General features: G+C 53.1%; 7 protein-coding genes across 7 annotated transcripts; 2 read left to right on the top strand and 5 right to left on the bottom strand.

Annotated features, from left to right (window-relative positions):
• Positions 1-489: 489 nt before the first annotated feature.
• Positions 490-4,025, bottom strand: MRS44_000214 (uncharacterized protein; the record flags this gene model as incomplete). The annotated part of the gene is made up of 6 exons (XM_065623944.1): positions 490-2,146; positions 2,201-2,345; positions 2,726-2,869; positions 2,923-3,324; positions 3,372-3,749; positions 3,794-4,025. The coding sequence occupies 6 exons, from the start codon at positions 4,023-4,025 to the stop codon at positions 490-492; spliced, it is 2,958 nt and encodes a 985-aa protein (XP_065479683.1).
• Positions 4,026-4,058: 33 nt separating this feature from the next.
• Positions 4,059-4,799, bottom strand: MRS44_000213 (uncharacterized protein; the record flags this gene model as incomplete). Its single annotated transcript, XM_065623943.1, has 2 exons — positions 4,059-4,580; positions 4,635-4,799. 2 exons carry the CDS (start codon positions 4,797-4,799, stop codon positions 4,059-4,061), a joined length of 687 nt encoding a protein of 228 aa, XP_065479682.1.
• Positions 4,800-7,045: 2,246 nt separating this feature from the next.
• On the top strand, positions 7,046-7,875 carry MRS44_000212 (uncharacterized protein; the record flags this gene model as incomplete). The annotated part of the gene is made up of 2 exons (XM_065623942.1): positions 7,046-7,680; positions 7,728-7,875. The coding sequence occupies 2 exons, from the start codon at positions 7,046-7,048 to the stop codon at positions 7,873-7,875; spliced, it is 783 nt and encodes a 260-aa protein (XP_065479681.1).
• Positions 7,876-7,883: 8 nt separating this feature from the next.
• On the bottom strand, positions 7,884-9,892 carry MRS44_000211 (uncharacterized protein; the record flags this gene model as incomplete). The annotated part of the gene is made up of 3 exons (XM_065623941.1): positions 7,884-8,827; positions 8,882-9,767; positions 9,884-9,892. 3 exons carry the CDS (start codon positions 9,890-9,892, stop codon positions 7,884-7,886), a joined length of 1,839 nt encoding a protein of 612 aa, XP_065479680.1.
• Positions 9,893-9,908: 16 nt separating this feature from the next.
• MRS44_000210 (uncharacterized protein) lies at positions 9,909-11,572 on the top strand (the record flags this gene model as incomplete). Its single annotated transcript, XM_065623940.1, has 2 exons — positions 9,909-9,920; positions 9,968-11,572. The coding sequence occupies 2 exons, from the start codon at positions 9,909-9,911 to the stop codon at positions 11,570-11,572; spliced, it is 1,617 nt and encodes a 538-aa protein (XP_065479679.1).
• A 529-nt stretch (positions 11,573-12,101) lies between these two features.
• On the bottom strand, positions 12,102-13,944 carry MRS44_000209 (uncharacterized protein; the record flags this gene model as incomplete). The annotated part of the gene is made up of 3 exons (XM_046274164.2): positions 12,102-12,295; positions 12,350-13,421; positions 13,480-13,944. 3 exons carry the CDS (start codon positions 13,942-13,944, stop codon positions 12,102-12,104), a joined length of 1,731 nt encoding a protein of 576 aa, XP_046129666.1.
• A 5,937-nt stretch (positions 13,945-19,881) lies between these two features.
• Positions 19,882-21,423, bottom strand: MRS44_000208 (uncharacterized protein; the record flags this gene model as incomplete). Its single annotated transcript, XM_046274176.2, has 4 exons — positions 19,882-20,600; positions 20,650-20,877; positions 20,924-21,141; positions 21,191-21,423. The coding sequence occupies 4 exons, from the start codon at positions 21,421-21,423 to the stop codon at positions 19,882-19,884; spliced, it is 1,398 nt and encodes a 465-aa protein (XP_046129668.1).
• Positions 21,424-21,980: the final 557 nt, after the last annotated feature.

Genomic DNA, 21,980 nt, shown 5'->3' with positions numbered 1-21,980 from the left:
ACCTTTTTTTAAAGCCAGGCCAATCATCAGCAGAACGAGTCATGCTTACCTCATGGAGGCTACCACCAGCTCACCAAGACAGTGAAGTGTGACGCCACTCCCCTAAACCTGCAAGAAGGCGATGGTATCACAAGAGCTGACACAACAGAACAGTGGCTGAGGGTTGCATCAATTCGGAACTCGATCAATCGAGACGCGTTATATATATGCCTTGAATATAGAACGGAGAAAGAGGGTTTGGATGTCAAGGACTTGCTGGAAAGATGGGAGGAGATGGGAGTATTTATAGGGGTTCAAGATATGTTTGTGTCCAGCCCAGCTTGACTTCTGGCAAGCACAAACACAGGCAAATGCTGTTCATGGAGAGACAAATATGTCTATTCACAAATATTGATCCCAAAGGCCAACAAGTTTGAAGCCATGCTCATTGTGATTTTATTCCTAACAAGGTACCTTGCAATCCTGCTTGTGCAAAACTCCTTTTCCCAATCAAGACGCCTCCATCTTTCTCCGCTTAAACTTGCCCCTGGCCTCAATCTTGCCCTCCACCGGCACCGCCCTCCACGCCGTAAGCAGGAACCCGTCCGCTCCGCCTCGTCCCATCATGAACGGGTGCGTGCGTCCGGGGAGGACCTGCCACCTCCGCGCCCTGCTGCTCTGGACCGTCACACCCAGGAGCAACGTCGGGTTTAGGGGAAACTCGGGTGTGCCCTCCCAGCGCTCGAGCTCAGAGGCTGTCTTGCCTTCGATCTCGGGTGGTGGCGTTGATACCCATGCCGCACGGCGGGCCACGCTGAAGCAATCGGCAAGCTGCGTTAGGGGCTCTACTGTGGGGGAGTAAATGGCGATGGGAGCGCCGCCTGCCAGTAGGGGCACAGCGTTACGGACGATCGAGATAGGATCCATGGTGCTCGCGACTGCGAGACCGGAGAAGCCACCGGCGCGTGTTGCGTCCACTACGTGGCGGATACGCGCCCACCTCCGTCGCTTGCGGTGGTAGTTACCTCGGCGATTCGTCTTCCATGAGGACATCTCCTCGGGTGTAGCCTCAGGGGGGCGGTTGTTGTAGGCATCGTCATCTTCAGGGGCTAGGAGCTGTAACCAGGAGATGGGCATGAGGTTGGTAGCAAGGGGGTGGTAAGGGTAGGTCGGGTTGGGGTTGGTGGCGTCGTAGTTGAAGTACCGGAGGAGAGAGAGGTTGGGCTGGGTTTGGCCGTGGATGAGGGTGAGGGTATTTGTGTTTACATAGGGGACATCGAAGTCGCTTCGTCGAGGGTGTCGCTTCTTATGCACCTTGGGCGACGACGGAGCTTCGGTAGCTTCTGATGTTGCTTGAGGCTGGTCTGGCTGCGCTTCTGTCGCATCGGTGCTGGCTTCTGCGGTATCTGGAGCTGAAGGATCGCTGGTATGTATCGGTAATTCTTCCGTCTTCTCCTCCTCGGGCTTTTGGTGAAGTATACCCATCCTCTCAGCCATTGAAGCGACCAGCAGACCACCAGTGTCATCAACGACTAACCATCTCCCACCCTGATTCCCAGTAGCATCCTCAGAAGACACACCACCGAAGTGAACGTCGGCCCAGCATCCCACCAGCGCCATCATCTCCGGTCTCATCTCAAAGATCTTTGACGGATCGCGGTCCTCGAGCAGCCACTGCGCAAGCATGGGAACGTCCAGGGGGAGGACTGTGAACCGCCGGATGTACTTTTTCGTCTTGAGGAGCTTGTACTTGGCGAGCGAGTACGCCGTCTTCTGGTCGATGGCAGTATGCGAGAGGAGCAGCTTCGCGATCAGCTCCTTGCCCGCCGAAGCACCCTTGCGCTTGAGCTCCTCAATCTCTTCGGCCGTAAGCGTCTGCCGCGCCGAGTCGTCAATGATTTCTCGGTTCGATCGCACCAAGACCTTGCCACTCTCGTCGACGAGCGTCAGCTCCTCCCCGTCGGCGGGGGCGATCACGTCCTCGCCCTCTGTTGCTTCCGCGCTGGTGTCGGCCATGTGGTCGGCGTTGAGCTCCCGAGCGGGGACGACACGCAGGCGCGCAAAGTTTTCGCCTTCTCGCTTGTCCTGGACCTCGTACGTGAGGTGGAACGGTCGACCGATGACGAGGTTCGAGGGGAATGAGCCATACTTGCCCAGCGAGATGGTTCTGTCGCAAAAGAGGTCAGTCAGTCGCAGAGCGCAAGAGTGGATGTTTGCTTACGTGTTGGGCACAACTTCCAAGATGCGAAAGGTCTCATTGGGAAGCCTCAAGGCGACCCATTGATTGGGCTGGACCGTCTCATCAGACATTTTGCACTTTGTGAGGGCGAGAGGAATGGTTTGGCATCCCCAGCCTTTGGAAAAAACTAAGGCTTGAGGTTCACCGAGCTCACCGTGGTGAGCCCCGCCACGGCCCCCACTCGCCGGCCCTCACCGAGGCAGGGTGCCTGGACCCACTTCGAGATGGAACGAACACTCTTCACGCGATAAACCCCAGGGTTCTATGATACATGGTCGTACATTGATATACACTATACATATAATTACACAGCAGTATCGTCTTTTTGATCCCTCCAGGCTGTCACACCTCACCCATGCCAAACCAGCATCATCTTTCAACTGGTCATTCCATCGCCTCAGGGAGGTTAGCCTGTCGCTCGATCAAGGCCGACCCGGTCTGATCCCATCATAGATTCGCTTGAATCGAACAAATTTGTGAAGATAGCATGAATTGTTCAAGCCGAACCCTCCCCCGAAGTCCCGGCGGAAGGCTTCTTGTTGCATCGGCGTCCGAAACCGGAAACGAGGTCGCATAGGCCAAACCAAGCATACAACATCATGCTCAAGGATCCAAATATGAACATGGGTACGAGAGTGTAAGTTGTCAAATCTATCGCAGGTTAGTCTGGGGTTTGAACAGACATCATTTGAGTAGCCGCTTACAGACGTAACCGCCGGAACGCTTGACAACGTTGAAGAGCTCGTTCCGCATGATCTCTTCAGCGCCTCGCTCCCACTTCCATGGGCCTACCAAACGGAACTTGGTATTGAAGTTGGACCCCATGGCCCAAGTGAAGAAAATCTTCCAGCCCTTCTTGAAAACGTGGGTGGCAGTGGGTGCAGCGCCCATGTCGAGAGCAAGCTGGTAGGCGTAGCTCTCGTGGTCAACAGCCCGCTTCGTCTCGTAGAAGCTGTAACCACCGCGAGGGTGAATTTGGTAGTCCAGGTCGTAGGTAGGGAGAGCATTGGGACTAATCCGACGGGGAACCTCCTTAGGGAACTGGTCTTGAAGCAGTCGAAGAACCCAGAACTGCGCTTGGAGTTCCGCCAATGGAGGAATTGCCCCTGTATAATGTTAGTCAAGGCTTGATCTGTGGAACTTTGTTACTCACCAATCGCTGGGCGAACAAAACCGATGAACCCCAGTGTCACATCTCCGTCCTTGTAGATGCCTCGGACATTGGTTTGAGCGACGCACGGGTAATCGCTGCTCAGAAATGGAAACTCCCGAGTGTACCCCGTGGCGAATACCATCACATCTGGCTTGAGTTGATGATCCGGAAGAACCGAGTCCGTTGGGAGCTTCTTGTCGAATACCATGAGACCATCCTCATTGATGCACTTAGGCCAGGTCACAACATCAATCTTCTTCCCATCATTCTCGCGGATTGGCACGTTTATGATCCGGGAACGCAAGCGGTTGACCCAAGAATCAGATCGCTTTCCGACGTTCATGTATGGGAGTGCCTTATCAGACTTGCAAAGAAGAACTAAATTGTTAGCACATCGCCATGAGAGGTTTCAGTCGACTTACTGGAGTCTATATACTTTCGAGAGGCACTCATCTGACCGACCCACTGGTCAGGGCCCTCTTCGGTCCCCGAGATGAGCCAGTGCATTCTCTTGATCCATCGGTCATAGTAGGCCCATAGAACTTGGCTCTTCTGCAGCTTCGGGTGGACATAGGCCGTATCGAAGAGGCTGGCCACGGATGCGTCAACAGGCTTGTTCGGGCGACCATTAGGATCCGCCTTTAAACGACCCATGACTTGGGGGATCGGGATGATCTGCATCTCTTGTTAGTGCTGGTTCTTGAAGACAACAGTCAGGCGAGAACTTGCCTTGGGGGCACAGAAGAACCCGTCCCTGTGACAGAGAGTGACAGACTTGGCCTTGGACGTGATGGCAAGGTACGCCAGGTCCATGCCAGTTTCGCCAGCACCCATAATATACACATCCTCACCAAACTGAGCTCGGGTCTTGAGCTGAGAGGAGTGGAGGACGGAGGGCACCCGTTCAACTCCCTTGATCTCAGGGATCACGGGGTTGACGTTGATTCCAGTGCACACGGCAACGGCATCGCATGCCCAGTGAGTGAGCTTCCCCGTATCCTTGCAATGCAGGCTTACGATGTGACCGACCCCGTTTGGTCCACGGCGGATTTGATCAACCTGGGTGTGCAGCTCGATCATGGGCCAAAGCTCAAAGGCAGTGGCGTAGGCTTTGAGATATCTGACATAAATTGCGGGAGTGACGAAGTCAGGGGCATCCTCTGGGAGACGAAAGTCTGAAAAGGCTGTCAGATACTTGGAAGACACCAGCTAAAGCAACCACGGTTAGAGATGAAGTGACTTCGCAGCGCCAAGGGAACTGACCTCGGCATCTTCGTATACGCGATAGGAAAATGTGCCTCCGATATCTTTCTCCCCTTCGAAAAGGCGAACTTCGATAGGCGGGATGGGAAAGTAATCGTGGGCATGTGCGAGAAACCGGAGGGTCGCCAGGCCAGCAGGACCACCGCCGACGACTGCCACCTTCATGTCGCTTTCTGCTGCTGCTACTGCAAGTGCTAATATAGAGCAAGTCAAAGAGAGTGTGAATGAGGACACGAAATCTGATACGATACAGCCTGCAAAAGCTTTGTGTGCGTATGCGAAAGGAAGGTTGAAGTGGAAGTTCGAGGTGACTTGCGAAGATTGTTTTGGAATGGCGAGGGTGAATCACGAACGGAGTCATCAAGGTAAGCAAACTACGATCAGTGCTGGCAGCTGCCGACAGCTGTCAGACGCATGTTGACTCTGGATGTCTAGATTTTGACCAAAAGCTGTATACACTGACGGCCGAGCTCGCGTCAGCTCTGCCGACTGCGGGCACTGCCCGACTGCCTGTTCCTCCTGTCACAAAAGCGAGGAGCACGAGCAATATAAAATATCCAAAGACGAACATCAATAAGAACCCCTGTTTCTGGGGCATAAAAGTGAAGTTGTTATTTGTTCAACAATAGCTTAGTGTTTCCCTCGCCTCGTAGTTTGCGGAGAGTTTGCCAATAGTTTGCTCAGTCTATGAAACAAGCCGAGGACACAAAGAAGGTACCCCAGCCCTTCACAACCCCGCCAAGCCTCCAATACAAAGACCGAGATTTCACATGTAATCCCATTTGATTGCTTTCGTTTTTCATGATGCAATTTTCTCCATCTTGTTTACCTAAACTCTACCAACCGGATTGCTCAGGTGTCTGCGGACGGGCTCGGGGCTGGGCGGCCTGGAGAGGAGTCTGGAGAGGAGTCTGGATCTGGAGATGAGGCCGGAGAGGACCGTAGGCCCGAGACCGCTGGCGAGCTGTCTCTGGCTCCTGAGACCAAGGCATCTGGCCTACCTAGGTTGGTGGATGTGAGCGTACGGGAGATGCCCATGTCCCTTACCTAAGGCATCTCTGGCGCGCCAACCCCACATTCACTTCCTCCAACAGCACCTCCTTCTTCTCACCTCCATCAACACCACCTCCGATCGCGAGCTTCAACAACTTGCATTACCTTTGGCCATCTAACCTTCGGGCTTTTGCCATCTCTCTCGCCTACATGCAAAATCACAGGAACAGCCTCCACAAGATGCAAGCCTTGATCCGTCGTCGCGCCGCGTACCCCCAGTCGGTCATCTCGATACTAACCCCATTTCCTCTGACCTGAGCTGCGCGAGCATCAATTGGGTTCTACCGAGCGTAACCGAACAGAGGTGGCTTCGCTCCTTGCTATGCTTCTCATCGTCACTTATTGGTCTCTTACGCGCTGATTGTTCAATATATTGCGAATTTATCACGATGCATTTGGAGGACGAGTGTCCTCGGGCAGACCGAACCAACCATTTCAGCCTCCTTTATTGCCATCGGATCATCTAAACCTCGCCACGATGTCGTGCAGAAGTATTCATATGCTCAAGGTCGAAAACTTGCTCGTCGAGACGGCCAACAAGCGTTACCGTCACCTGGAGACGCTGCCCCTGATCTTCAGCCACCACTGCTTCACATGCCTTCGGGCTTGTCCCGATTACCTGGAAGACCCTTGTGGAATCAATCCTCGTCAAAACTCAATTCAACTACGAGAAGCTTGTTCGTCGCTACCCAAGCAGAATCCCTCGCGGCTTAGGGCATAATGCGAGTAAATGTCAACCAATATGCACCCCAGCTAAAGCAACGATTTTGCTGTGCTCTCTCGGAAGCCTCCATGTGAAGACTGCATCAAACTATCTGTCCTGATTGTTTGCATGCAGTATGTGGACTTCACAGGCAGCATGGCATCAATTGAGTATCGACAACCTCACACTTCTCTGTCTTGTCCCCTTCCCTCGCTGGAGGCCATATTTTCTCGCGTTCCATTTCCTCACAGATGCAAGACTGGCTTTTGGCAGTCTCTACTCTTCTACTTCACGTGCCAACTCGTGTCAACTATTCATTGTCGCACGCCACCATTTCGTTCCCTGCATCTCAATATCCCCCCTTTCTCGACATTAGAGTTCATGTCTACTCATCATTCAAGGAGCTCGTTGAGCCACTGCATAGTATCTCTCCACAACTCCTCATCGGCCGAGCCCGCAAGCTCACCATCGCCGCCATGGCGCAAATCCTCACAGCCAGGCCCCTCTTGCACAAGGCCGTCCCGATTTCATGCTCACGAGTAACCTTGTGATTTTGGACCTCTTGGGTTTAAAAAGGCCAAGGTGTTCTCTAGGAATCAATCATCCCAAACAGATCAAGTTCACTATTCATTCGTTCCTCTCTCTTCTTCTCAGGATGAAGATGAGAACGTCCCTCTTTTGTGCCCTTCAGGGCCTCGGGGTCGTAGCCCACGAATCCCTTGCCTACTTCAAAGCTGATCACTCCAAGGGAGGCCACCGGTATCTCGACGGATGTGGAAAGGCTGGCAAGGGTAATTGGGTTCCCGACCCAGCGACCTTTGTCTTACCGCAGAACGATTTCAAACCCAGTGACCACTGGGGTCTCTGTGCTGACGGACACGACTGCGCCCCTCACGAGGCGACGGGCAAGGTCTACTTCGACTTCCAGGACGATGGATTAGTCTTCAACTTTGAGGGCATCGATCACTACAAGTACGAAGACGTCAGCATCTACGTCGAGCGAGCCCGCCCCCCGCATGCTCACTCGACCAAGTACAACAAGGACAGCGACCACTGCAAGGCCAAGAACAACTACAAGGAGGTCAAGTGCCATATCCCGTACTTCTCTCTGACCGATGGTGGTTCCTACGACAAGATGTGCCCCCTCAAGGGTGAGGGTGGCTGGCGATTCTACATCAAGATCAAGGCTACGATTGTTCACGGCGATAAGCGATATGAGCTTTACAACCGCGAGTCCACCAACAGCGAAAGGTACTTTGCTCTCAGCTACACCTGTGCCAAGTGCAAGCAGTATGTCTACCCGCTTTCTGTTGTCATTCACTGCTAACATCAACAAGCCACAAGCACGATCCCAAGATCGAGCTGATCAACGCTGCCAGCCGCCGCGATGAGGGCTCCGAGCATAAGCACTATGAGCATAAGTACCATGACGGCCACCACGATGGGTACGCAGACGGTTCAACTCTTACAAGCAGTGGATGCTAACCATCTTTTCAGGCACCATGGCCACCACCACGGCCACCATCACAAGGAGCACCATGATCACAAGGAGCACCATCACCACAAGGAGCATCACGACCATAAGCACGGCCACGATCACAAGGAGCACCATGGACATAAGCACCATCATGAGGAGCACCACCATCACAAGGAGCATCATGATCACAAGCATGGTCACGGCCATCATCACGGCCACAAGCACAAGGAGATCCACCATGCCGAGCATCATCATGAGCACCACCACAAGCACCATCATGATCATGGCCACCGCCATTCTCACGGCCATAAGCACGGCCACGGTCATCACCACGGTCATCACCATGGTCATGTTCACGATCATAAGGAGCACCACGGCCACCACCATGGTCATCATCACGGACATCATCACGGCCATCACCACGGCCACAAGCATGGTCATTATCACAAGGAGCATCACGGCCACCATCACGGTCACGATCATGGTCATCACCACGGTCACAAGCATGGTCACGATCACGGTCATCATCATGGCCATCACCATGGCCATCATCACGGCCATAAGCATGGTCATGAGCATCACAACAAGCATCATCACGGCCACCACCATGGCCACGAGCATGGACACCACCATGGTCACAAGCATGGACATCATCACGGCCATCATCATGATAACAAGCATGGTCATCACCACGAGGGTTACCACCACGGTCACCACCACCATGGAGGCCTTCACCAGCGTGATGCCGGCTTTTCTCATAACTATGGTCTGAAGAACTTCTTTGATGGTCACCATCACGGCCACCATCACGGACATCATGATGGACATCACCACGGGCATCATGGCCACCACTTTGGCCATCACCACGGTCACCATTTTGGTCATCACGATGGTCATCATCACGGACATCACTTTGGCCACCACCACGGACACCACGATGATGGGCACCACTCTGGAGATCTCAACCACTTCTTTGATGGGCATCATCATGGCCACCACCACGGCCATCATCACGGTCATCATCATGGTCATCACCACGGTCACGAGCATCACAACAGCCATCTGCACGGCCATCGTCACGGCCACCACCACGGCCACCACCACGGTCATCACCACGGTCATCACCATGGACATCACCATGGACATCACCATGGCCATCATCATGGTCACCACCACGGTCACGAGCATCACCACGGCCACCTTCACGGACATAACCACGGTCATGAGCATCATCACGGCCATCATCATGGCCACCACCACGGTCATCATCACCTGGGTCATCACGACCACCATCACGGCCATCATCATGGTCACTCCCATCATGCTCGCGGCCTGGAGAATGGTCACAAGCACAAGCACCACGGACATCATAACCACGATGAGCACCATAGGCATCGCCATCACGAGCTCCACGGGCACCGCCACGGTCACGGGCACCGTCACGGCCATCTTCACAATGAGCTCCACGGCCATCGTCACGGACATCACCACGGCCACCACCACAACGAGCACCACAGGCACGGCCACGGACATCATCACGGTCATCACCACGATGAGCTCCATAGGCACCGCCATGGACACCACCACGGCCATCATCACGAGGAGCATCACAGGCATCACAACCACCATAACCACCGCCACGGCCATCATCACGGCCACCATCACGAGCATGATCATGACCACCATCACAGGCACCGCCATACTCACTCTGAGTATCATCACCACGGTCACCACCACGGTCACCACCACGGTCATCATCACGGCCACCACCATGGTCATCATCACGGACATCACCACGGACATCACCACGGCCATCATCACGGCCATCACGGCCACCACTTTGGTCATCATCATCATGGCGATCACTTCTATCACCACGGCCACCACGGTTACAAGCGATCTGATGTCTCGCATCACCACAAGAAGCCCCACTACGATGTCGTGTATAACGAGCGTGTTGAGAACATCAAGGCTACTGCTAGCAAGGTGACCCTAGATAAGCTCTTCAAGGGTGACAACAAGCATCACGGCCACGTCCACCATGCTCATCACGGTAAGCACCACGATCATCATGGAAAGCACCACGAGCATCACGGCAAGCACTACGAGCATTACGGTAAGCATCATGAACACGGCAAGCACCACGAGCACCATGGCAAGCATCACCACAATAAGCACCACGGCCACCACCACCACGACACCACCAAGATCGAGGACCTTGACAACGCTGCCAGCAGGTTGCTGAAGCTTTTCCGGGGAGAGCACAAGCACCACCATGGCCACCATGATCACCAAAAGCATCACGGCCATCACGCTCACCACAACAAGCACCACAACAAGCATTACGACCACCATGACCATAAGCACCACGGCCACCACATCGAACATGCTCACCTCGCTGATCTTGCTAACCACCATCACGGTCATCACGATCACCACGGTAAGCATCACGAGCATCACGGCCACCACGGTTATCATCACGGTCACTACGGTCATCACGATCATCACAAGCACCATAACCACCACGCTCATCATTATGGTCACCACGAGCATCACGGTCATCACGAGCATGGTCATCACGGTCATCACTATGATCACCACAGCAAGCGCAACACTCTTCGCAACGCTCTCAAGGCCAACGCCAACGAGCTCGCCGGTGTCACCAGCGTCAACGACCCCAAGCTTGACAGGTATGTCCAGAGGGCTGAGGAGGCCGTTGGTCAGACCATCAGGAAGGCTGTTGATGAGCTTGATGACCCCAGCGATGCCAGGGTTGACAAGTACGTTGAGAAGGCTGAGGCTGCTGTCGGTAACAGCATCAGGAAGGCCGTCGTTGATATCTTCAGTGACCCCAAGAAGGTCAAGGCTGCCCTGACTGCCGCCTCTGCCCAGGCTGCCGATCCCATTGTCGACCTCAATGATGTCGCCACTGGAACCAGCCACCGCAACAAGAAGATCAAGCATGTCAAGATCGACAAGCGTGAGCCTAGCTCCAGCTCTGTCTACAGCGATGCCAAGGTCGAGAAGACTGTTGAGAAGGCTGTCGAGAAGGCTGCTGCCAAGATTGTTGAGAACCTGGATGGAACCCACGGCCACAAGTCGCAATCCCACCACACTCATAATCACCCCAAGCGAAGCGTCAAGTTCTACAACGGCTACCAGCGCGACTGCGAGGGCAAGGTCAAGAAGGCTTACGCTATTGACGGCCGCTACGCCCACCCCCTGAGGAAGCTCTCCTACAACTCGCATCCCAACACTTGCCACAAGCACGATGGTCACTACCTCCGCTACCAGTATGAGGACCTCAAGTCGTCCGTCTCTGGCAAGCTGATTGGCGGTCACGACTACGACAAGCACGACAGGCACCACAAGTACGGCAAGTACTACATCGAGCTCGTCAAGAAGGAGCATCACAACGAGATCATCGTCTCTCTCGATCTCAAGGACAACTACGAGTACACCGCCACCAAGGCTGCCGTCTTTGTCGGCTGTGACGGCGGACACGACTCGTATGACGGTCACAACATCTGCCACCACAAGAGCTATCCTTACCAGGCTGTCGAGGAGAAGGGCCTCAACGAGTTTTCGTTTGCCATCAAGGACAAGTACCAGTGCCGTGGCGACTACTACATCGGCATCTTTGTCGAGCTTTGCGACAAGAACGGCGACTGCCACTCTTGCAGCAAGGGCCGATACAACTACTAAGCTTGTGTGTGAACGGGCTTGGATACGCATAATGTCCATCTTTGGATATTGGTGCGCAAAAAAGTAAAAGTCCCGACGGACAGTCTAGGTGCCATTCCTTTGGAAGAGCGTCAATCGTACTGCGGATTCGACGGGGGATTAGGTACATTCCATCTTTTTAGATAGTCAATCCTTAATAACCTTTCCCTCTTAACTGATCCAGGCTTGTATGTGTAACAGATGTGTGTGAACATATGACTTGACCGACCATTTCTACTCACCACTACAAAGCTTCTAGGTAAGCTTCAGACATGAGGATTCATCATTAACATTAGCCCAACTAGCAGTCATATACCACTTCTAGCAGTCATCAACCAGTCCAGATATTTGCAAAGAATGTCATTATAGTCTATCGGGTATAATATCTATCAAGCAATGTCCCAGCCACCGCTTCGTTGTCCTTCAATCGGGGGACACCACCACATCCCGGTATGCTCATGTTTGTGCGAAAAGATCAAAATCAAGGCAAAGCAGATGCTTCCAAATCCTCTTAATTCCAGTTGGGGGCGTTGGTGATAAAGGCCATGAGGATACCCGAGATGAGACCAGCAGTGGGCACCGTGATGAACCAACCCATGTAGATCCAGCCAACCATGCGCCAGTTAATGGATCGCCAGTCGCCGTTGCAGAGACCGACACCGACGATGGCGCCAGTAATGCACTGAGTGGTAGAGACGGGCAGCTCTGTTGAAGTGGTTAGCAAGGGTGTATAGTTAAGAGATTCAGGGGAATGCATACTAAGACGGGTGGCCAGGATGATTGTGATGACTGAGCCAAGCTCCATAGAGAAGCCACGGGCAGGAGACATCAGAGTGACGCGGTTACCCAGGTTGCGCATGATGTTGTAGCCATAAGTCCAGAGACCGATGACAATACCGGCACCACCAAAGGCGAGAATCCAGAGAGGAACCTGAGCCTTCTTGCCAGGGACCTCACCAGACTGCCAGATCTGGTAGATGGAGGCATAAGGACCGACAGCGTTGGCGACATCGTTGGCACCGTGGACGAAAGAGGCAGAGGCGGCAGTCATGATCTGGAGGAACGTGTAGAGGAACTCGGCGCGGTTGTCGTAGTGAGCAGCGCGAGCATGGATCTCCTCGACATCGCCAGCGACGACAGACTTCTCGCTCTGAGAGCTGACGATATCCTTATCAACACCGTGCAGGATGGCAAACTTGATGGCCCACCAGATGAAAGCACCAGTATACCAGGGAGCATCAGGCTTGGGGCCGATGAGAGACTTGTGGGGAGGGTGGGAGCTGGCCTCGGGAACCACCTCCTCGGACGTGTTGTCGTTGGCAACCTTCTTGTCGTGGTTGGCCTCAAGGTCTCCGTTGACCTCGGAAGCACGCTGGGCGCGGCGGGCCTCGAGCTCCTCACGAGTGAGATGTCCCTCGTAGAAGTTGCGGACAACTCCCTGGAAGTTCTCAGGAGGAGGGGGAACGGGGCCACGCCGGAGGAGCAGGGGACCGAGAGGGATGTGGTAGGGCTTGAGCTGCCAATCCTCCTTGATGACGACGCGGTACAGCCAAGGAACAAGAGTGAGGGCCATAAGAAGACCCCAGCCAGCACCGGCGGCAACGATGACACCGGGGATCTGAGCCTCGGTGAGGTTGACCTTGTAGGAGCCACCCTTCCAGATGAGAAGCATGACAATCAGAGAGGCAGTGAGCCAGAAGTAGAAGGGGACGAGAATGAGACCCTTCATGGCGGGGTTCTTGCGGAGGAGGACGCCGTACTTGGTGAAGAGGAAGATGAGGGAGCCAAAGATACCGGAGAGCACTGGAGCGATGATCCAGGCGAGGAAGACCTATAGAGGTTGCATTAGCGACACTGCAGGATTGTACGTCTTGGGGTGTTTTACTAACCTGAACAACACCCTGCTGGATATCTACAGAACCGTTCTCCTTGTAGCCAACCCAGGTGATACCGGAGCCGCCAAGGGCACCGACACCCATGCCCAGGACACCGCCAAGGATAGAGTGGGTAGTAGAAACGGGGAAACCAAAGCGGGTAGCAAAGGTGAGGTAGCTGGCAGAGGCAATGACGGCACAAACCATGCCCAGCATGAGAAGAGCAGGGCTCTCATCAAAGGCCTCGACGTCGACGACCTTTGTTCGGATAGTATCAGCAACTCGGCCACCAACGCCGAGGGCGCCGCTGAACTCCATGATACTGGCGCCAATCATGGCCTGGAAGTAGCTGATGGAACGGGAGGAAACCGACGAGGCCCATGAGTTGGCCACATCATTGGCACCGATGTTCCAGGCGTCGAGGAAGGCAAAGATTGTGCCCACCGCGAAGAGGTAGTCGTACTGAGCGAACACGGCCATGGCTGCGGTGTTCTGAGAGTGAAGATGGGAGGTAAAGAGGAGGGAGGAGCTTGATAGAAGCCACCAGGCGGTTTAAACCGTGGGTGGTATCTCTACTTTGCCAAAGGCAGAAAAGAGAAGAGAGGAGGATGAGGATGAAAGTGGGTGAGTGAGTGACCTGGATAGACAAGATTGAGGGAGGAAGAGGAGGAGAATATATACTATATGTGTAAAGTGGGAAGCCAAGGCGAAAAACCTCGAGAGTATTCTCGGAAGCGAGAGAAGCGTGGGTTCAGAGAGTAGCATCTGCCCACACGCCCCATCCATCTCTCCAAGACGATTCTCGAGACCGGAGGCGAGGCGACGCCTTCGATAGACAGACAGAACCCTAGCTTCTTGGCATTTTTTCATCGTGGATCCTCAAAACGCCAAGAGTGGGAACGACAGTCCAGTCGTGAGCAATTCCCCAAAACAGACGCCTCGGTCGAGGAGGCATCTGGGGGGCGTAGAATGATGATCCAACCGATGCTGACCACCCAGCCAAGCCCATCTCTCTTCTTTTTTTCCGCACCATATCTCTTGGTATTTGGTGGATCTCTTCACCAATTCCATTTTCTAAATATTACACCGAAAAAGTTGATGGAAACGCTCTGGCGTCTTTCCGTCTATGAACGGACCTTGGGTGGAATTAAGCTTAGCAGTAGAGCGTGAACATGTGAGCCCACGCATTAACCTTGTTTCCATGCATAATTCCACAAACAACCCAACCTTTGGCATCTGTATCAAAAGTCACGAATAAATTGAAGGAGAGGAAGAAAACACCGCAAGAGAAGCACGCGACACAACTCCCAATCCGTCACCGGGAGATGCAGCAGTGATGCAGATGGCGGTCCCAACGACCGGGGTCCGCCTGCGTGTGCAAGAGGAAGCCGGTACGCCACTTGGACATGGTTTGATGTTGATGGCTGGTTAGCAGCGGGAACGTAAGCTTTGCCTCTCCCTCCCCTCTTCCGAAAGCCTTGAGAAGATGGGTTTTTTTTTTACTTGTGATCCACTGCTCGTAAGACCATGGCCAAGATTTAAACACTGGTGAAATGGATAAGTCTATTAATTGCGGGTATTGTCGGTGGTCTGTTCCTTGGTATCGGTGAAAAAAACGAGAGCAAGAGATGCTAGAGCCTCTCGCCGAGCCCTCGTGGGAGCTCTGCGCAACCTCATCGGCCAGACAGCAGATCTCCACCTTTGCTTGGCCGTGGGCACGCGCACGATTTCCCGACCGGGAGAGTCAAGGGGAGCATCAAAGAGATCTGGAGCAAGAGGAGAAGCACGCGACTCGTGCCCTCTTTCGGCCAAGAGACCTTAGACGAAACGCCAGTCGGATAGAAAGCGAGCCAATGGGGACTGCACCATGCAATAGATCTCGGTACCCTGATGGAGAAGTAGCAGGGGAACGGCTCTGCAACCATGGACAAAGACCGAAGAATCTTTGTTGGTGGTGGAGAAAATGTGAGAAGAGACCAACTCTATCACGGATAAAGCCAAGACGCTTGTCTTCTTTTGGGACTAGATCAGGGTGGCTTGCGGATAGAGTGCACGGACCATACCTTCTTTCCAACAATGCGGATCGCCACTTTTGACCAATGAGAGATGAGAACCTCTCCCACGTGTAGAAGATTGATGAAAGATTGGCTACTGGGGCCTTGAGGGGGCTCAAAATGCGCGTGGGGTCGAGGCCCCATTCCTCGTACTCTTGCACTCACTGCCGTCATTCCACTAACAGAGTCACGTTAAAACTGAGTGCCGCCATGATACGGTCGCATCCTACTAGGAAACGAAGATACCTACGGGTCTCTGAGACGGGCTCAACCACCCAGATTGCGCGTCTCGAGCACGTTGCGGCAACGACAACTGCTACGCTTCCATCAGCTCCCCGTGCTTTTTCTCCCCGCTGGAGCTCCATCAAGGCGATTCATGGCACCTTACCGTGTAGGAAGTCTAGGCGTTTATCCTTCCCATCTGCCGAAACCGCTAGAACCGCAAAACAAGCGGTGATGAGAAACTTTAGATCTCGAAATAGAACGGCTCGACGGAAAAAAGGTTTGAGAATGGTTCAACTGCTACGTCCTGCCTGCGACATGTCGTCGCAACAAACATTGTCAGAGGCACCTCGAATGCAACCCACCGCCCGCATCTCTTCCCCCAGCTGAAGCTTTCTCCACCATCGCGGAGCACACTCGTTTGCCCTGTTTTCTCGTTGCATCATCTCTTCCTCGGCCGACTTGTCGGTATCCAAAAGTAGCATAGCGTTCTAATCACGACACACACCTCTGATATCACACACCCCCTTTTGTCCAGAACATCCATGTTCTCGTCGATTATCTTTTATGCGAAAAACGCAATTCTCTCTGTTTGATACATCTGCCGATCAATGAAGACATGAGACGTTGACCCAAGACAGTCGAGACGCGGCAAAAGCTTTGTGGGGGGCGCGCAAGCTGTTTACGTGGTGATCGACACGGCCGCGTTTCGAGATGTCGGAAGAAGAGTGTTCCTTAAGGTTGATGATCCTTTTTTTAGTGACACCTTCTCGAAACTGCATTGGAATAGAGTTAAAAAGACGCGCAATCGAGGTTACACCGTGAATGTCCATTTTCCAAGGATGATGCTTTAAGGTGTCAAACACTTGTTTCGTCAGCTCGTCGATCAACAAGCTCCTGAGGAAACTGGCCTCGCCTTGACTTCCCTCGCGGCATTTTCGTATAGGAGACCAGCAAAGAGGTCAGCTCACTATCCAGAACTACAACGAAAGCGCTCACCGGGGAGCGTGGGTAGGCGGGCGGAAAGGGCCCGCCCGCGTTCGGTGAGCCGCTTCCCGAGATAGCATCTCAACTGGGAAATGGCTCGCATGATCACCCCCCAACGCTGTGGTCCTTCAGCCCGTTTATTACGCGCAGGTTTAGCGAGCGGGATCCCCGCTGTCGTCCGGGAATGAGCAGGAAGAAGCAGAGGGTCTTTGTTCTAGGGCTTGGGGTGCAGGAGGCGAGTGTTGAAGCTATCAAAGCCCACGTGCGCCTGTCATTGGCTGAGGCTCGCTCATAGAAAGTCAAGGATGGAGAACCATAAGTTGCAAGGCTGCCTTGGAGCGGGTTCAATAGTCCTTTGCCTCTGTCGGGTTGTCGGGCATGTCCTGTTTTGATCATTTCAGCCGTCTCGAACGATGCCTGTTCTTCCAAGCAACTTGCGACTCCTCGCCACTCCCACGTGCTGGATATCGAAGTGCCAGCTCGAGATGATTCTCCGGAACGTCCAGTGTTGGTCTCTTGGCGCCCAGAAGACTTGATTGTTTGCCTTCGGTCTAGAGTCCAAATGAGTGTCTTTGGATCCTTCGGTCTCTTGGTTTGATTCGAGACCAAGACGAGTCGACGCCTTCTCCTGACGGCAAGACACACTCCCAGACACTCAGAAGCCTTGCTTCACACGAAAACACGGTTCGAACCCTTGAGTCGAGACTCGGGGGTGGCGTTCAAACCTCTGTGGTCCTGTCAGCAACTGAATCAGTAACCGTACCTCGAACATATGGATATCCCATCCAACTCGCGCCCCTCGAATTCCATTCCCGACCGACAACCCATCGAGACACATAATAGCTAAGAGTGTGCATATCGGAACTTTAATAAGCTGGCAGAGAAGAGGTGCGCAGAGCCCTTGAGAGGAAGCCCGTTTTCACCTCCGGAGTGAAAGCCACCAGAATGCCATTTCATCTTCAGGGCCCTCGAAGCCATAGCGACTTATCAATGGCGACTTCTCGAATGAAGAAGCATTTCACCAGAAATTTCCATCGGTATCAAGTTGCCACTAACCCAAGGCTTGCTCGAGGTTGAGGTAACTCTGCTCCTGAACGACATGCCGTTGAGATACGTTAGTCTGCGTCGAGCTACATTGAGCTGCTCCGGGCTCATTTGATCGCCCCAAGCTTCCTCCTACCAGTTGCTGTGTTCTGTACATGTTGAAAATGGTGTCGAAAATGGGCCAGGGCCATCGAACATGGCTAATCCGAGAGGGTTTATGACCAAGTTCGCTGTCCATCGGAACTCTAAGATTGGCGGCCTAAAAAGGTGGCTATTGTAACAAGCGAGTCTTCTTCGACGGAGTTCGATGGCTTGCTCCATCGACAGCTATATATCGATCGACGTCGAGAACCTTTGTCTTCACAATCGTCCAGTTTCATCGACAATATCCTCAACCCTTTGCCATCGAGCTACCGATCGTCGGGAATGATCGAGTCTAACGCAGAATAGGATCGTAAGCCTCTCGAAGGAATAAAATGGACGCTCAGTCGGTGATTCAGATTCATATCGTTGCCCTTTGTATGAAGGCTTTCGGGTGCAGCCCATGTTGCAGGACGCCATGTTGTCACTCGTCGAACAGGCAAGCCGTCTCCGCACAGTTACAGTTGGCTTTATCCTATTTAATTCGCCCTATTTTACGTGTCAGTCTAGCAACAGCCAAGCGGTTGACCTGCCTCGTAGACATCTATGCCGCACACAGCGCAGGCCCACGTGCTCTCCTACTCGTCTTGGAGTGTATCCTAGTTCTTCAAGTCGGTGACTCCTGTCCCTAGTGTCTTGAGATCTTGGCGATTCATCTGCCAAGAAAGCCAGGTCCGTTCCTGCGTCTTAGGATGCGGCCATGACAGGGTCTTTGTAGTGCTTGCCTAGGCAGAAAACGACCCCTGCGGATGCGGATCTCTCGGTGCAGGAGACGAGAGGCTTGACCAGTAATAGAGTCAGTTCTAGGAACGTGGCCATGGAGCAGGGAAGCCATCTCGAGTCTCGGTATGCAAAACACGCAAGTCATTACACAGGCCGGTGTGACCCCTGAGTGGCAGACACTCCTCCGGTGCATGTCGAATGTCTCATAGCACCGTTTTTCAGCCTAATCAAGCAACTCCTCAGAGTGAGATTACCTACCTTAGGTGTTAAATTTTTCAGAATTCCATCAATATATTATGACTGTGTGGTGTCGCTCACAAAGCTGGTGATGGATTCTCTGTTCTATAGGGTAGGAGAAGCGACGACCACAATTCGCAAAGCAGCATTGGGAAATCTGTACAATTATTATTAAATTATCTCAATACAGATAATAGAAGGGTCGTTGTTATTTATGGTAGGGTTATATTTATTGCAGCTTAAGCGTGGAAGATAGAAAGAACCTTAGTGTAAGAGAAGATCATCTTTCATGATCTGAAAGAAGAGGCAGAAACGAACACAGGTTATGTTGTCGTTTGTCACATAATTCACACATGCAGAATATCTGAGTGAGTGTACGAGTGACATTAAGAAACAATCCATCGACCGAACCCTCCAAGAGTACAGGCTTCGCTGTTTTATCCAAGAGTGTTACTCAAGTAGGCACAATTCCAGCAAATGTCTCCCACTTCAGTTGACACTGTACGGTACGGAGTACTTGCGCACTTTTCTTATCAGCTCTCCGTACAAGCCCCGCTCGGACAGTTTACACGTCAGCGATTGGCTCGCTTATTTAGCGGCCGCCTAGGCACGTGCTCTGCCGACAACCGCATCGCGCTAAACACCAAAAACTCTTCCAAACTCCACCAAGTTTTCCCCATCACCATAGACCCCATTTCGAAGCCGACGTTTCAACAAACAACCACAGCGCGTGATTGGTTTAGTGGTAAAATTCTCCGTTGCCATTCGTGTAACGTCGGGGAGCCCTGGGTTCGATTCCCAGATCACGCATTGCTCTCGCAGCAGAGCATCTCTAGCGTAATTGGTTTAGTGGTAAAATTCTCCGTTGCCATTCGAGCAGCGTCGGGGAGCCCTGGGTTCGATTCCCAGATTACGCATTGAGAACGCGGAGACGCGTCTATAACCTTTTGCAATCCATTCTTTTTGTTCCCATCGTGTTCTGAACGTGATACGTGACATGATACACCCCTCAGGCAATGGTTGTGGCTGTCTCCTTCTCCTCCACACCACCCTGAATCTTCTCTTCATCCAGTGTTCGACCGTGAAGACCGATGTCAACTTCGTAGAATGAGTCGACAACCTTTTTGTAATTGGGGACAAAGTTGACGCAGATGGGATAGGACCAAGCCGCCACGAAGAACATCATGGGGACAACCAGGCAGATGCCAATTCCATGCTTGTCTGCAACTGCTCCCGTCAATGGGGGAACGCAGGCACCGCCGACAACACCAGCAACGATGAAGCCACTTCCTCGTTTGGTGTGTCGTCCAAGACCCCTCATGCCAAGAGCAACAATGGTGGGGAAGCAGATGGACTCGAAGAATAGGACGACATATAAGAAGGCGACACCTGCGTCCTGGTGATGAACGATGGGAGGACCAATGAAGACGATACACATGGTCAGAAACACAAAGAAGATCATTCTTGGTTTGTAGTACTTCATGAGGAAGCTGCCAAAGAATCGACCAACTGCGAAGCCTGCCTGGGCACCAGCAAAGAACTTGGCACCATCCGAATCGGTCGTGCCGGGACGGGTTTCGACGGCGTAGTTGATGAAGAAGCTAGCGATGGCGACTTGAGCGCCAGTGTAGCAGAACTGGGCAAATGACGCGTGAAACAGCTTGTACTGTTTGATGAAAGGCTTCGAGTCTGCCTCGGAGTTTGTCTCCTGAGCCTGGAACGCCATGTCTGACGGGCGTTAGTTGATTTCACAAACTGTAATTCGATATTGACATACCCGCATCAGTGATCTCAGGAATCTTGGACAGAAGGAAGCAGACAGCTAGGATGAGCACGAATGCGGCGATAGATATGTAGACCCATTGCACGTTGGCCAACGCCTTTTCATCGTCCAGGTTGTTGAAGAAAACATATGAGCCAAGCACAGGGGCAATGACGGTACCAATTCCATTGAAGGCCTGGGAGATGTTGATGCGGATTTCGGAGTATCGAGGTGGGCCGCAGACTTCAGATGTCAGATGAGTATGAGAAGAGGATCATGATGAACTCACCAGTGATGAAAGGGTTGGCAGCCGTCTCGAGGGAGCCGAGGCCGTTTCCGATGATAAAGATTGATGCGCAAAAGCCGCCAAACGACTTTGCCTTGATACAAGGAATAGCAATCAAGGCGCCAACAGCATACAAGCACAGTCCCCAGATGAAGACAGCCTTGTACGAGTAGTGTCGGAGAATCCACGCCGCATGGCCCAGCGATGCCAGCGGGTAAGCCCTGATCAAGTCAGTCATGAGAATCATTCCCCCAATAATAATCTGCCTACCCAAAGTATGCTGCTTGCAGTCCAGCTGAACGGGCACGGTTGATGTCCAGAGTCACTTGGAAGTGCTTGTTGAGAGTGTCGAGGAGACCATAACTGAAACCCCACAGGAAGAAGAGGGTAGTTACGAGTGAGATGGGCCAGATGGATTCTCGTAGGGAGAGCTCGGCGGCCTTGGTCACTCGATCATCAGAGACCTTGAGTGAACGGTCCTTGATGAACTTTTTGAAGCCCATGGTGAAACTCGTGACCGGTACACTTTGCAGCACAGCGGTTCACCGAACGTTGAGGAGTAAAACCAACGGGCGAAACAAGCAAACGGCAAGCGGGACGGGGCGGTTATTTCATCAAACCCCCGACTCAGCGCAGCCGTTCCAAGCATGACCCTCGCGTGTCTCGGCAGGTGCAGACCCGAACTTCGGGCAATCTTTCGGTCAATTTGGCCGGCCCATGTTGGTGATACTCGAAGGCGGAACCGCAAGGGCCAGTCTCAAGGAGGAGGATGGTGGCATCAAGGTGAGGAGGGGGCCCACGGGGTGCACCCCATGGGGAAAGAGAAACGTCACTCGGGTGTATCAGGACTCCACATCCCGATGCCCCGAAATCGTTTGTTTGACTCGCGAAAGAAGCCTGTTGGAGAAAAAACCTGGGGGAGCGGAGCGCTTGCTGCGGGGTGAGGAGGGCGAGTCAGGGTGGTTGATTGGTGAGAGGCACGGGCTATTTGAAGTTTCAAGGATGTGGCTGACTCCCTCGATGCAATGATAGCCCGAGTTGGATGTGTAGAAACTTGGAA

Source organism: Fusarium solani (assembly GCF_023522795.1).
Source record: "Fusarium solani strain SB1 chromosome Unknown bctg00000000, whole genome shotgun sequence".
Taxonomy (NCBI): domain Eukaryota; kingdom Fungi; phylum Ascomycota; class Sordariomycetes; order Hypocreales; family Nectriaceae; genus Fusarium; species Fusarium solani.
Note: the sequence above shows the minus strand (reverse complement) of the source record. Positions and strands in the feature narration are given on the sequence as shown.